The sequence below is a fragment of the Carassius carassius genome, chromosome 10 (assembly GCF_963082965.1).
Source record: "Carassius carassius chromosome 10, fCarCar2.1, whole genome shotgun sequence".
Lineage (NCBI taxonomy): Eukaryota > Metazoa > Chordata > Actinopteri > Cypriniformes > Cyprinidae > Carassius > Carassius carassius.
Window position 1 is genome coordinate 33,670,009 of NC_081764.1, and position 15,993 is coordinate 33,686,001.

Consider the following 15,993-nt stretch of genomic DNA (forward strand, 5'->3'; position numbering starts at 1 on the left):
TTCTGTCTTACGTAACAGAACGATCTGACCTCATTATGGATGTAGCAGGCGCTACGACTTGGGACGAGTTCGCGGCTCGAAGCATAGCAAGAATGGACACCCAAGAAGAGAACTTCTCTATCACGGGACGGGCGGTCCAAGCGCTTGTGACGCAGGTGTCCGAGCTCACCCAACAACTACAACAGCTAAGAGTTCCCACTGCGCCGCCCACACCGCCCATTCATGCCCTTTCTACCAGAGCCGCGGCGAGAACCGAGACTGCCTACACCGGAAGGGTATGCAGGTGAACCAGAGTTTTGCAGAGCATTTTTGACCCGATGTTCTATGCACTTTTCATTACAGCCACAGATGTTCGATCAGGAACAGTCCAAGGTGGCGTTTGTGTTGACCCTGTTATCGGGCAAAGCGGCTCTCTGGGGAACGGCAGTGTGGGAGAATCAAGACCCATGCTGCGCCTCGTTCCAGGCACTCTCCGAGGAGATGAAAAGGGTCTTCGATCGTGCGGTGGCGGGTAGGGAGGCGGCCAGACTACTCACCGATCTCCGCCAAAGTAACGGCTTGGTGTCTGAATATTCGATACAGTCCCATTTGCGATCCTGAGCCCATGCAGGTGGGTAGAGCTCGGCTTTCCCGGGAGGAGAGAGAACGGCAGAGGTCCCAAGGACTGTGTTTATACTGTGGGAAGGCGGGCCACTTCATCCACTCATGCCCGTTAAAAGATCGAGCCCGGTAGTAACTATGAGGGTGGGATCTCCGCCGAGAAGACCTCATCATCACCATCATCATCTACTCTTCTTCCGGTAAGACTAAGGTGGTCAACCAACACACACGACACCAAGGCTTTACTGGATTCGGGGGCAGAAGGTAATTTTATGGACTCAGGACTGGCTCACCGTCTTCACATTCCTATCACCCCTCTCACGTACAAGATTTCTGTCAATGCTCTTAATGGACAACAGCTTCCCAACATTTCACACGCTACTGAACCCATCACTCTCATCACGTCTGGCAACCACACTGAGAAAATAACATTCCTCCTCATGAACTCACCTCTTGCACCCATCATACTCGGTCATCCTTGGTTCACACAGCATAATCCCAGGGTCGATTGGGGGCACAATTCTGCATCTATGTGGAGTAATACGTGTCATGAGTCATGTCTAGTGTCTGCATGTTCGTCTGTACCTGTGTCTGTATTCCAGGAGGAGGCAGTGAATTTGTCTAACGTGCCCGGGGAGTACCAGGACCTGAGAGAAGTGTTTAGTAAGTCTCGTGCTGCTTCTCTTCCTCCACATCGTCCCTATGACTGTGCCATAGACTTAGTGCTAGGTGAGTTTCTGCCTAAGGGCAAGTTATATTCACTTTCTGTTCCAGAGAGGGAGGGTATGGAGAAATATATTTCTGATTCTCTAGCATCCAAATTCATTAGACCTTCCTCATCTCCAGCGTGGGCGGGGTTCTTTTTTGTGGGGAAGAAGGATGGGTCTCTGCGACCGTGCATTGATTACCGAGGGTTGAACAACATCACGGTAAAGAATACTTATCCTTTACCGTTGATGTCTTCAGCCTTCTAGCGATTACAGGGAGCATACATCTTCACAAAATTGGATTTACGTAATGCTTATCATTTGGTTCGCATAAGGAAGGGTGATGAATGGATGACCACGTTTAATACCCCTAGGGGGCACTTTGAATACTTGGTTATGCCTTTTGGTCTGTCCAACTCCCCAGCGGTCTTTCAGGCACTCGTCAATGATGTGCTGAGAGATATGGTTGACCAATTCATATATGTCTACAACCCGAATTCCGGAAAAGTTGGGACGTTTTTTAAATTTTAATAAAATGAAAACTAAAGGAATTTCAAATCACATGAGCCAATATTTTATTCACAATAGAACATAGATAACGTAGCAAATGTTTAAACTGAGAAATTTTACACTTTTATCCACTTAATTAGCTCATTTAAAATTTAATGCCTGCTACAGGTCTCAAAAAAGTTGGCACGGGGGCAACAAATGGCTAAAAAAGCAAGCAGTTTTGAAAAGATTCAGCTGGGAGAACATCTAGTGATTAATTAAGTTAATTGATATCAGGTCTGTAACATGATTAGCTATAAAAGCTTTGTCTTAGAGAAGCAGAGTCTCTCAGAAGTAAAGATGGGCAGAGGCTCTCCAATCTGTGAAAGACTGCGTAAAAAAATTGTGGAAAACTTTAAAAACAATGTTCCTCAACGTCAAATTGCAAAGGCTTTGCAAATCTCATCATCTACAATGCATAACATCATCAAAAGATTCAGAGAAACTGGAGAAATCTCTGTGCGTAAGGGACAAGGCCGGAGACCTTTATTGGATGCCCGTGGTCTTCGGGCTCTCAGACGACACTGCATCACTCATCGGCATGATTGTGTCAATGACATTACTAAATGGGCCCAGGAATACTTTCAGAAACCACTGTCGGTAAACACAATCCGCAGTGCCATCAGCAGATGCCAACTAAAGCTCTATCATGCAAAAAGGAAGCCATATGTGAACATGGTCCAGAAGCGTCGTCGTGTCCTGTGGGCCAAGGCTCATTTAAAATGGACTATTTCAAAGTGGAATAGTGTTTTATGGTCAGACGAGTCCAAATTTGACATTCTTGTTGGAAATCACGGACGCCGTGTCCTCCGGGCTAAAGAGGAGGGAGACCTTCCAGCATGTTATCAGCGTTCAGTTCAAAAGCCAGCATCTCTGATGGTATGGGGGTGCATAAGTGCATACGGTATGGGCAGCTTGCATGTTTTGGAAGGCTCTGTGAATGCTGAAAGGTATATAAAGGTTTTAGAGCAACATATGCTTCCCTCCAAACAACGTCTATTTCAGGGAAAGCCTTGTTTATTTCAGCAGGACAATGCAAAACCACATACTGCAGCTACAACAACAGCATGGCTTCGTCGTAGAAGAGTCCAGGTGCTAACCTGGCCTGCCTGCAGTCCAGATCTTTCACCTATAGAGAACATTTGGCGCATCATTAAACGAAAAATACGTCAAAGACGACCACGAACTCTTCAGCAGCTGGAAATCTATATAAGGCAAGAATGGGACCAAATTCCAACAGCAAAACTCCAGCAACTCATAGCCTCAATGCCCAGACGTCTTCAAACTGTTTTGAAAAGAAAAGGAGATGCTACACCATGGTAAACATGCCCCGTCCCAACTATTTTGAGACCTGTAGCAGAAATCAAAATTTAAATGAGCTCATTTTGTGCATAAAATTTTAAACTTTCTCAGTTTAAACATTTGCTATGTTATCTATGTTCTATTGTGAATAAAATATTGGCTCATGTGATTTGAAAGTCTTTTAGTTTTCATTTTATTAAAATTTAAAAAACGTCCCAACTTTTCCAGAATTCGGGTTGTACCTGGATGACATATTGATCTTTTCGTCTTCTCTCCAGGAACACGTTCAGCACGTCAGACGAGTGCTTCAGAGGTTGCTAGAGAATGGGCTTTTTGTCAAGGTGGAGAAATGCGTTTTTCATGCACAGTCTGTTCATTTTCTAGGGTACATCGTCTCGTCTGAGGGAATGTGTATGGATCCTGACATGGTTAAGGCTGTGATAGATTGGCCAAGTCCAGATTCCCGTAAGGCCCTACAGAGGTTTCTGGGGTTTGCCAATTTTTATCGGCGTTTTATTCGCAACTTCAGCCAACTAGCCGTGCCTCTGACTGCCTTGACCTCCCCCAGAACGATGTTCAGGTGGTCTGATACAGCGGAAGCTGTATTCACCAAACTTAAGAGCCGCTTCGTTTCGGCTCCCATCCTCGTTGCCCCTGATCCATCACGTCAGTTCGTGGTGGAGGTCGACGCGTCAGAGGTGGTGGTAGGAGCAGTTCTTTCCCAACGTTCTTCCACAGAAGACAAGATGCATCCTTGCGCGTTTTTTTCTCATCGTTTGTCACCTGTCGAACATAACTAGGTAACAGAGAATTGTTGGCGGTCAAGTTAGCACTGGAGGAATGGCCTCACTGGTTAGAAGGGTCAGGAGTACCTTTTATCGTTTGGACCGATCACAAGAACCTAGAATATATTAGAACCGCTAAAAGACTCAACTCTAGGCAGGCTCAGTGGGCACTTTTTTCGGACGTTTAGACTTTTCTCTTTCGTACCATCCGGGTTCCAAAAACATCAAACCCGATTCTTAATCTCGTATTTTTGACCATTCCGAACGCCCGTCTACTCCCGAGTGTATTTTACCCTAGACATTAGTGGTCTCCACTCTCAGATTGGAGGTCGAATCGAAGGTCATGAAGGCCTTAGAAGGGGTAACGCCTCCGCCCGATTGCCCACCAAACCGTTTGTTTGTGCCAGAGGAGTATCGGTCTGACGTCATTCAGTGGGGTCATTGTTCCAGTATAGTGTGTCATCCAGGAGTAAATCGCACCAGTTTTTTGGTGAAGCAACGATTCTGGTGGCCATTAATGGCTCGCGACATCCGCAGTTTTGTTTTGGCTTGCTCGGTTTATGCCACCGGCAAGACTTCCAATCGACCCCCGGATGGGTTACTCCAACCGCTGTCGGTCCCTTCGAGACCCTGGTCCCACATTGCGCTAGATTTTATTACCGCCCTCCCGCCCTCCCAGGGCAAGACGGTCGTTTTGACTGTCGTGGACCGGTTCTCGAAGGTGGCTCATTTTATTCCCTTGCCCAAATTACCCTCAGCCAAGGAGACAGCGGTTACTGTCGTAGATCACATCTTTCGCTTACATGGCCTATTCCTGTATTCCTGTAATCAAAGGTTAATTTTCAGCGTCATTCCGCCAGTCTTCAGTGTCACATTATTTAGAAATCATTCTTAATATGCTGATCTGCTGAGTATCAATATTTAAAACAGATGAGTACATTTTTTTCCACATTCTTTGATATATATATATATATATATATTGTTTAATAAATTATAGAAATTAATACTTTTATTTAGCAAGGATTATTTAAATTGATCAAAGGTGATGATAAAGACATCCTTTTACAAGAGATTTCTATTTCAGATAAATGCTGCTCTTCTGAACTGTCTATTCATCAAAGAAACCTGATCAAATAAATGCAGGCTTGGTGAACAGAAGATACTTCTTTATAAAACATTAACAAGCTTACTGTTCAAAAACTTTTGACTGGTAGTAGAAACTATAGGCAACTTTAATTTTTCTCTAATTTCTAGCTTTTAATTGGCTTAGAAATCTATAACTGCTGGACAATAACAAATAATAATGTTTTGCTTATATACTAAAAAAACTTTTTTATCACATAATAAGGCAGAATAGTTTCTATACTGTAATAAATGCTTTGTCAATTAGCACTGTATTGTTCATATACTTTATTTATCACCTGCTGGAGATTTTTTTTGGACTTGAAAAAAACAAACCCGAAAACAACTGTTTTCCATAGACTGTGTAAAAACAGCTGTTTTCATAAAGCCATAGTTGGACGCTGTTGTCCATATTAGGCGTTTCGTGGTATGTCTTTCTGCGCGAGAGCGCCCTCCGGCTTCGAGTATGATTGAAACACACACACTGCAGGAGAGTTTAGCGCTCCGTGATGTTCATTTCGCCTTTTCGGTCCGAGAAAAAACATGAGGTCATGCGCAGACTATCCGGTCTCTTTGAGTTTAAATCTATATTTATTCACACCAGCTCTTGAAAACCTCTATACGAACACACTTGCCCGAAAAAGTGCGGGGGACGAATTTCCGTGATGATAAAGGGGGGGAGGGGGCACGTCCCCCGCGTAATCTACGCCCCTGTCTCTTTCACAAACGGGCTTGATTTGCCCTGCTTTCTCGGGTTTAACAAACCTCCCATTCTGAAACAGAAAACCTAGAGTTTCCCTCATTTCAGGGTTAACATACTCAGAGTTTTCACTTAACCTCCTTTGTGAAACGGGCCCCAGGACTGACTATTTTGTAAGGTTATTTATTGTTGTTGTTATTGTTATTATTATTATTATTATTATTATTATTATTATTATTATTATTATTATTACGGAGACGCGCGCACACGTTCTGTGGCGTCACATCCGGTCGCGGCCTCCACAGCGGTCTTCCTCATCCTAGAAGGAATCAGTCAGCAAGTATCCGGACCTTCAACGAATTAAACACCACTTTAGCTCTTGGAGACCGAATTAAACTACATTTGCGCACTCAGAATTTGAAGTAAACACCATCAGCGTCTTCGGACCGTGAATGGATCATGGAGTGTGTAAGTAGAGCGGGTTTAAACTGAGACGGAGTTGATCTGACAGACGAGAGAAATTCAACTAACGTTAACGGCGGTTAACGGCAAAATAGATAACATCGGTTTAAATGTTGAGATAGAGCCTACGTGTTATTAGTAGACGACTGTTGTATCGTGTAGTATTTTCCATTTATATGAAGCCAGTTATACGTTACGTTAATGTTAATGTTGTGATGGTTTAGGCAGTTAAAGTAGTAACGTTACTGAAGTCTCTGTAATATCGCACAAATGTAACGTCACAGCTGCTAACGTTACTCTAGTAACGTTATTTGGTTATTTTACCGCTGTAACAATATCTGTTCTTGATATTTGAGTATAGTGTCAGCTTTCTGTTACACTGACACTAGCTGTGCTTTATTGTCTGCTGTCTCTATCTTATTAGCAGTGTTTATCTTCACATAATATTCGAGCTAACGTTAGTAAGTTTCTCAGATCATCTGTCAGCTTTCTCTGTTGTAGAGGAACATACAGCTCAAGCTTTGAGGTTAGACTCGAATTCTCTGAAGCTATGGAGTTAAAAACAAGTTTATTAATGTATAAGAACTTGAATACTTTATCCCTTCTGTGATGCCTGTGGTCAAATTTAACATAGAGCAACTTTGACTTTGCTAGAAATATATATATATATATATATATATATAAATAACCTTGAATCTTTCTGTCTTTTGCTAAACACATTAGACATATTCATAAACATGAATCATGTGTTACAGAGTTTTTTGACCCATTTGGTGATGTCTGCTGTCTTCCATAAATGCAGAATAAATTTCTGTTGTGTTTTATCTCTCTCATGATAGGCTCTTTTGCCTCTCATGACAAAATACCTAATGAATAAATATAATTTATGCTTTGGCATAAGTTTACATTTTACTATTACTGTACTGCAAGTCAAATTCAGTCCTTTTCAGTGTTTCATATACCTTTATACTATTTCATACAATAATGTGCTTACAAACACTATACACACATTTTTACAAGCATCTGTCAAAAATGATTTTGGAGTTTCCATATAATATGGGGACTTTCAGACATAATAATTTATATACTGTACTAACTGTATTTTTATTACCCTATCCCAACCCCTCACACAAAATGTTTTGGACAAGCTGTTTTTTGTAATGGGGACCAACTACATGTAAAGGTCAGGTTTTACTGTCCTTTTGGGGACATGATTTGACTGTCAGTCTCTGTCTAAAGAAAGTGACCATGTGATACACTGAGTGAGGTTTTAGGGCAATACTTGGATGATGTGAGTGATTTGGAGGAACAAATCTCAGAAACTGAGGAGAATATATATGTTTTTCTATGTAGGCTATCAAAGGAAGCTATTAAATAAATAAAATATATAAAAAAAAACTAAAAAGTTATGCTTTGTCCTAAAAATTTATTAAACATATTGGGTAGGTAAAATTTAAGTAAAAAAAAAATAATCATAATATTGTCAGTTTGAGTAATTATTGATATTTAAACATAAAAACATGGTTGAAATTTGCACACAACAGGAGGGTTAAAGCGAGCTGCTCCTCTGGCTAAAATGTATTTACTAGACACATTCTGGCCTTTGGTCAATTTAGAATAACAACTCGAATTCAACGTATTATTGTTAACCCTCTCCTACCTCTTCTGTGTTATGTTTTATACAAGTTTCAGAGGCCTCTAAATGATCACTACTGTTGCACTAAATCTGCTACATGCCTTCTTTCGTCTGATTCATAGTTTAAACTTTCTTAGCAAGTTAAAGGCCTTTCAGTATCACTGTACAAAGTCCACCTTCAGGTTGTTCAGTGTCTTCACTTATCTTCACTTATTTTTTTTAAATAGGAAGCATAAAAATAACTTTGATATACTGCTAGTTATAATTGAAACACTTTCAGTATACAATGCATGCATCATTTTTTGGAAAGATCTGTGAGTATCAGTTATGACCATCAGGCTTTTGAGGAATTTTGTTACATGTTGTCTAAAGGGCTCAGTAAGCTTCCCTTTAAAAATATGAGTTTTCTAACTATTTGTTCATCTGCAGGATTTACAGGGTTAATCAGGAATGATCACACTTTTAAGGGAAAAAAACAGTGGGCTTTGAAAGTTCACACATTGACGTCTGTTTTTCAGGTTCCTGCTGTTCTAGACGAGTTGGATGGTAAAAAGGAGGCGTACATAGAGGGTAAGAATGTGTAATGAATAAAAACAAGACCGTAGTCCTGCGATCACCTGCAGCTAATGTGTGAGATGTGAAAGCAGAGCCGAGCAGGGCTCAAACTGAAAGTGTTTGCTGTGAAATCTGAGACTAAAGTAACAGCAAAAGTATCCTGTGACACTATGTTCTATGACACTTTTTCTCTCATATTTTCATTGGGTGTTTCATTGATGCATGATTTAATGTTTTTTCATGTATGGTTTTTCGCTCTCTTTCAATCCAGATCCTGAGTATAATGTGTACACCCGCTTCATGAAGTCCCACCGCTGTTATGACCTGGTGCCCACCAGCTCCAAGTTAGTGGTTTTTGACACTTCTCTACAGGTGAGTACAATATTGTTTACAACCCATGCATTTCCATAATATAATTTCTGTTTAAAAAAAAATCTAATTTGATTTTACTTATCATTAAAGCAACAGTTCAGCCAAAAATGAAAGCTTGATGAAAATGTCCTCATCTTCAGGTCATCCAAGATGTAGATGAGTTTGTTTCTTCATGGGAACTGATTTAGAGAAATGTAGCATTGCATCACTTGCTCACCACTGGATCCTCTGCAGTAAATGGGTGCCGTCATAATCCAGTGGTGAGCAAGTGATGCAATGCTACATTTCTCTAAATCAGTTCCCATGAAGAAACAAACTCAACTACATCCTGGATCACCTGAAGGTGAGGACATTTTCATGTTTGGATTAACTATTCCCGTAATTAATTAGATCATGTAAAGTGTCCGATGCACTCCATGACACAGCCAGACTGAATGTGCATCTGCTAAAGCCATGGCTAAATATCATTTTGACTATTTTTTTTTTTTACATTATTTATGTAACAAGTGATGTTAGCAGGAAAGGTAGATTGTTAAAAAAAAATATCAGTGTATTACTTTTCGATAAATACACACACAATATTTGGAATGATAAGAATAATTGATATTAGGACCAGGCACATGCATGAAGAAATGGGGTCAGTATTGATTTCATGTTGACTTTATGGGTTGGATATATTTGCTCTGTACTTTGTGTCAACATTTATGACACTTAAGCTGTTTGAGAGCTGCTGCTTTATTTATGATCGTATGGTTCCCAGGTGAAGAAGGCATTCTTTGCTCTAGTGTCTAATGGGGTGAGAGCTGCGCCTCTCTGGGACAGCACGAAGCAATGCTTTGTTGGTAAGCAAACTTTTTTTTTTGTATGTATATATATATATATATATATATAATCATTCAGATTCAGCCTATGTGTGTCTTTCTTACTGCATTTTTCAATTGTAGGTATGCTGACCATCACAGATTTCATCAATATACTTCACCGTTATTACAAGTCACCTCTGGTAAGTCTCCTCTTCCCATTGAAGTTTCTCATCCATTTTTTGATGTTTAAAGATTTCATGTATTTTTGTCTGTTTTAGGTTCAGATATACGAATTAGAAGAGCACAAAATAGAAACCTGGCGAGGTGGGAATGGTGTTCATGTGTATTCATGTGAGGTTTACTCTCTTGATAAGTCAGCCTGTGACTGATCTGTTCATTTTCTTCTAGAACTCTACTTACAAGACTCCTTCAAACCTCTGGTCAGCATATCGCCCAATGCCAGGTAAGAGCTTGTAAGAGTGCATATCGAATGGTTTTGTTAGAGAGCTGTGATTATGTCTGATGTTTTTTCTCTCTGTCTCAGCCTATATGATGCCGTCTCATCTCTACTGAAGCATAAGATCCACAGATTACCCGTCATTGATCCTCTAACAGGAAACACACTCTACATCCTGACACACAAGAGGATCCTCAAATTCCTGAAGCTCTTTGTAAGTTTCCTGCCCTGGAAACACTCACTGAATGTTTATTGTGACACATGACCTTGAGTATAGTCATTTTGCTTCATTTCCCAGCACAACTTGGAATTTAGTTTTCTTTCTAGAAACACTGTCTTCAGGTTTAAGTTATTGTTCTCTATCAGATATCGGAGATGCCAAAGCCTGGGTTTCTGTCTCAAACTCTGGAGGAGTTAAACGTGGGAACGTTTGACAACATCGCAGTGGTTCACTCGGATACACCGCTCTACTCAGCGCTCGGCATCTTCGTGGATCAGAGAGTGTCTGCTCTTCCTGTGGTGGATGAAAATGGTGAGTGGAAATTGTGTTCTTTTATATATATATATATATTATAAATTACAAATCTGTTTTTTTTTCTCCCTCCTCACTGGATGCGTTTTCTCTCGTTTATTCTGACAGGACGTGTGGTTGACATCTACTCCAAGTTTGATGTTATAGTAAGTTGTGTGTGTGTGTGTGTGTGTGTGTGTGTTTCTGTTTTGATTGGGAACCGTGTGTTTAAAGCCTCTGGTGTTTGTCATATTTATCAGCTTGAGTGAATGCATAATCATAATTCATAATCTTTTTTTTTTTTTTTTAAACAGTATGTACTTGATTTAATATCTTAAAGGAATAGTTCACCCAAAAATTTAATTCTGATCCAAGATGTAGATGATTTTTTCTACATCTGGTTTGTAGAAATGTAGCATTGCATCACTTGCTCATCAATGGATGCTCTGCAGTGAATGGGTGCCGTCAGAACGAGAGTCCAAACAGCTGATAAAAACATCACAATAATCCACAGCACTCCAGTCCATCAGTTAACTTATTGTGAAGCAGAAAGCTGTGTGTTTATAAGAAACAAATCCATCATTAAAACGTTTTTATATTAACTGTTGCTTCTGTTGCCAAAATATGGGTGTTATCCATAAAAACGCTTCCAGTGTTATCTCTCGCATCAAAATCCACCCACATATTAGTTTCGAACAGTTTTGGCTTGTGCTTGATCTGTGCATATTTCTCTCCTGGTTCAAACAAGATGGCTCACTTGAGAAAGCAACATTATGGATAGATGTTTTAATTTTTGGGTAAACTATTCAACAAAAACATTTTCAAAATGAATAAGGCACCCATTTTGTTGAATGACATATGTGTGTGTCTCATATGGTTTTCATGTCATTACACAGAATCTGGCCGCTGAGAAGACGTACAATAACCTGGACATCACTGTAACTAAAGCCCTCCAGCATCGCTCGCAGTGTTTTGAGGGTGTGCTCACCTGCCGAGCCAATGAGACACTAAAGGCCATCATCGACCGACTAGTGGAGGCCGAGGTGGGGAACACACACCTGAATATATATATGTGTGTGTGTGTGTGTGTATGTTCTGTTCAGAACAGAATAGAAAGTTCAAAACAGCATTATTTATATAATATAGAAATATTTTGTAAACATGATAGTATGTATATATATATATACACACACACACACAGCGGGAATTTGACTTTTGTTTTGGTCATTAGAAAGCTAAAAATATTTAAAATGACTTTCGCCTCAAACTCCTAATTGTCTCCTTATTAATAGTTAGTGAGGTTAAGTTTATGAATTGAGTTAATCTAGGGATGTAGAATATGGTGATGCAGAATGTGTTTTATAAGTACTAATAAACAAACTATATGTTAATAATAATAGGCATGTTAACTATCAACTAGTTAATAGTGGGAATTGGTCCCTGTACTGAAGTGTTATTTGTGATTAATGAAACCTTGGACTGTGCATGTTGTCATGTCTGTAACTCAGTATCTGATCATGTGGACATGCTCCCTGATGAGTGTGATTCATCTTCAGGTTCACAGGTTAGTGATCGTGGATGAGCAGGAGGTGGTGAAAGGCATTGTGTCTCTGTCTGATATCCTGCAGGCGCTGGTGCTCACCAATGGAGACGACGGTAAGACCACATAACGATTCATGCTCGTATTCTCTTATTTCTGCAGAACACTAAGAATCTTCGTACGAACTAGTCCAAATGACAGATGAATGTCTGTCAAACTCTAAAAAACAGAGTTGAGTGTATGACTACAGATTGAATTTATTATTATTATACAATATAATTAATGTTGACAGCCTTTACTTTTTTCTTCCTTTTCAGGAAGTGCTTGATGAAAGTAGAGAAGAGTGAAGGAGTATCTCTCAATAAACCAGAAGCCATCCCAAACACAGGAGATAAAAAAGCACAGAGTGAAGAAAGAGATGCTTAGCTTTTCTAAGAACAAATTATTTTAATAATAGAGCCTCCGTACCACTTCAGCGAGTCAGCAAGAAAATGATTTCCGATGTTAACTGGACAGAATTCAAATGATTTTAGTTATGTCATCCGTCACACTGTAGGACTTAGAAGGAAATCAGATGAGATTGAGGTGAAGCTTGAAGCAGAAATGTTCATGTAGTTTTTGTGCAGGTGTCAGTGGAGAAGAAACAGAGTGTGACTTCATACTGAGAGACTGAAACTTTCCCTTATTGATCCGGGCGCAGGTTTGCAGGGTAACGTTTCATCTGAATCGAATGTTTCTGCACTAAACACACGCACACACACACACTCTCCAGAAGCATGCAGAGGAAGTTTCATTGGTTCATTCTGATCCAGTTTCACCAAACATCAAACCAGTTCAGCACTAAGAGCCATTTCAACTTCCTTTATAATGTGAACATGGAGTGCTTTGCTAAAATGTTTTATATTAACCATTGAATATTTATAGCATTGGAAAAAACAATACAGCTCCATAATATTATCATCATATATATTTAGTATATTATAACATGCATTGTGTCTATCTTTGATTTTTCCTGGTTGTTTTGGACTGAGCAGAACATGTGTGTTTTACTAACACTTGCTACTGATTTTATTCTGCTTCAGTTGTTTTTAGCGCCATGATCTCGATTGCTTTTATCAGCATTTAGAAATGTGACGAGGAAGCAGAGCGTGTTTTTCTAGATATCATCAGATCGTCATATCTTAAAAGTGCTTCCATGTAATTTGACAAACATATACCATAGGATTAAACTGTTGTAACACAAGATAAGAAACATGAGATTGGCTCTGGATGAACTCGCACTTTTCTTGTTTTTATTGTAGCTTGTTTTGCTTGGAAAAAGAAAAAAAAAACATTCCATCATTTTATTGTAATATATTTGGCTGGTATTCTTCTCTCTGTAATCATGTTTATGCCATACATTATGCATATGTAAATACACCTGTGCTGTTTTCTTATTCTCTCATGTCAAAGATGTTTTATTCGAGGCACAAGCAAAATAAAACGTAATGTTTATCAGCTGTGTTGCAGTTCTTATGTTGGAGGTTAACAGAACTTTTGTGGAAACTGCTAATTTTTTCTTCAGATTCTTTAATGAATGGAGTTGAAAAGAACAGCATTTATTTGAAATATAAATAATAATAAAAAACATTTACTTCCACTTTCGATCAATTGAATGTGCCGTCGTTGAAAAACAATGATTTTACTTTAGCGTTATTTACTTGTTTTACAAAACACCCAGTTGCGCTTTATTTTACAGTACGTGTACTTACATGTACTTATAGTGTACTTACATTGTATTTATCTAAGAAAGTTCTGGTAATACAAGGTAACTACTTGGGTTAGGTTTAGGGGTAGGTTCAGGGTTAGTACATAGTTATTACATAGTTATTGTAATTACTATAATAAGTACATAGTATGTACATGGGGAACAGGACTGTAAAATAAAGTGCTACCAAACACCCTTTGGCAAACATTAAGATCACACAAATGTGTGACACTTAAAATTACACTCATCTACTAATAATCTGTTGCATCTAAAAAAAATATATATATATATATATATATGTATATATATATATATATATATATACATACATATATATATATAAAAACATTTTTCTGGCAGAATCATACTTCCATGTTTAAGAATGTTTCATATATAAGCAATACCTGTCTTTACTATTATAATAATTGTGCAAATTATTTCCCATCTGTAGAGCTTCTGAAATCTGTAAAGCTTGTTATAAATAAAAATGGGATTTTTATATTTTTGAATTGTGCTGTCGATTAATCACATCCAATATAAAAGTTTTTGTTTACATAATATATGAGTGTGTTCTGTATATATTTATTGTGTATATATATATATATATATATATATATATATATATATATACACAGTACAGACCTAAAGTTTGGACACACCTTCTCATTCAAAGAGTTTTCTTTATTTTCATGACTATGAAAATTGTAGAGTCACACTGAAGGCATCAAGGGCTATTTGACCAAGAAGGAGAGTGATGGGGTGCTGCGCCAGATGACCTGGCCTCCACAGTCACCGGACCTGAACCCAATCGAGATGGTTTAGGGGTGAGCTGGACCGCAGACAGAAGGCAAAAGGGCCAACAAGTGCTAAGCATCTCTCGGGGAACTCCTTCAAGACTGTTGGAAGACCATTTCAGGTGACTACCTCTTGAAGCTCATCAAGAGAATGCCAAGAGTGTGCAAAGCAGTAATCAAAGCAAAAGGTGGCTACTTTGAAGAACCTACAATATGACATATTTTCAGTTGTTTCACACGGTTTCGTTATGTATATAATTCCACATGTGTTAATTCATAGTTTTGATGCCTTCAGTGTGAATCTACACTTTTCATAGTCATGAAAATAAAGAAAACTCTTTGAATGAGAAGGTGTGCAAACTTTTGGTCTGTACTGTATATATATAAATACAAATGCGTGTATACATTTGAGAAATGTTTATATATTAAACCTAGTTCTATATAATATAATAATATAGATATATACATGTAAATCTTTTCAAAATATATAGTGAATGTATTTATATATACAAAATAAATTAACATATGTAAACAAAAACATACATGCGATTAATCATTTGACAGCACGAATTTTAAAACATGAATGAGAACATTTCCACTTTTATTTTAACATCAGTTTCTAGTATTCAAAGTCTGTGATCTGGCTGTATTAAGTTTTTTGGCTCTAAAACATTTCTAAATATAAATCAGTATTATGCACCTTTAGCAGATGTCTTTATATTTCTAATTTCCCATTTAATTTTCCATCTGATAAACTTTTCAACCAGGTTTCAGTAAACATCCGAGCAAACGTCTAGTGTGACAGTCATGAATGACAACATACTGCTTGTTTAATATTGTTCAAACACATCATTGAATAACACTTGCCATATTTACATTACATCACAAAATTCAGAAGAAAAACTAATGAACATGACAAATGTAGGAAAATCTGTATTTATTACCATTTAATAATTACCCATGTACATGAATGGAAACTGAAATTCCTGAAAAGTCTCTCTCCATGTAGATTTGGGAAATGCACTCAGATTACACATTCCTGCTGTGACGTCAGAGGTTTGAGGAAACCTCCTTATGCTAAACCAAGACTAAGACCGTTTGCACAGCTGTAAATCACACGGAGGCCATCGTTTAGCTCTTATAATTAGCCAGGCGACGGATGTCTCACTGCAGCCAGAAAGAAATCCTGCCAGCAGCCACACACTTTCTTGAAACGATCAACATGTGTACAAACTGAACGCCACAGTAGAAACAAATACAGATCAAACCCGAAACTCAAGAAGATTTCCCATAAGATACACACCGATTTCTCAGTCAGCAGCTGACATGTGTCAGAGTCGTCTAATATTTC

At 38.7% G+C, this 15,993-nt stretch overlaps 1 protein-coding gene across 1 annotated transcript; it reads left to right on the forward strand.

Annotated features, from left to right (window-relative positions):
- The first annotated feature begins 6,045 nt into the window (after nucleotides 1-6,045).
- LOC132152201 (5'-AMP-activated protein kinase subunit gamma-1-like) lies at nucleotides 6,046-13,598 on the forward strand. Its single transcript, XM_059560990.1, has 13 exons — nucleotides 6,046-6,233; nucleotides 8,382-8,433; nucleotides 8,690-8,790; nucleotides 9,551-9,632; nucleotides 9,735-9,793; nucleotides 9,872-9,917; nucleotides 10,002-10,056; nucleotides 10,138-10,264; nucleotides 10,417-10,582; nucleotides 10,691-10,728; nucleotides 11,458-11,604; nucleotides 12,118-12,217; nucleotides 12,419-13,598. Exons 1-13 carry the CDS (start codon nucleotides 6,225-6,227, stop codon nucleotides 12,427-12,429), a joined length of 993 nt encoding a protein of 330 aa, XP_059416973.1. The 5' UTR covers nucleotides 6,046-6,224; the 3' UTR covers nucleotides 12,430-13,598.
- The last annotated feature ends 2,395 nt before the right edge of the window (nucleotides 13,599-15,993 follow it).

Excerpts from the sequence above, each read along its gene's own strand:
- LOC132152201 (XM_059560990.1), top strand. Across the intron at positions 8,791-9,550 it reads TTTTTGACACTTCTCTACAG|GTGAAGAAGGCATTCTTTGC; the intron begins GTGAGTACAATA and ends TATGGTTCCCAG. Across the intron at positions 9,633-9,734 it reads CACGAAGCAATGCTTTGTTG|GTATGCTGACCATCACAGAT; the intron begins GTAAGCAAACTT and ends TTTCAATTGTAG.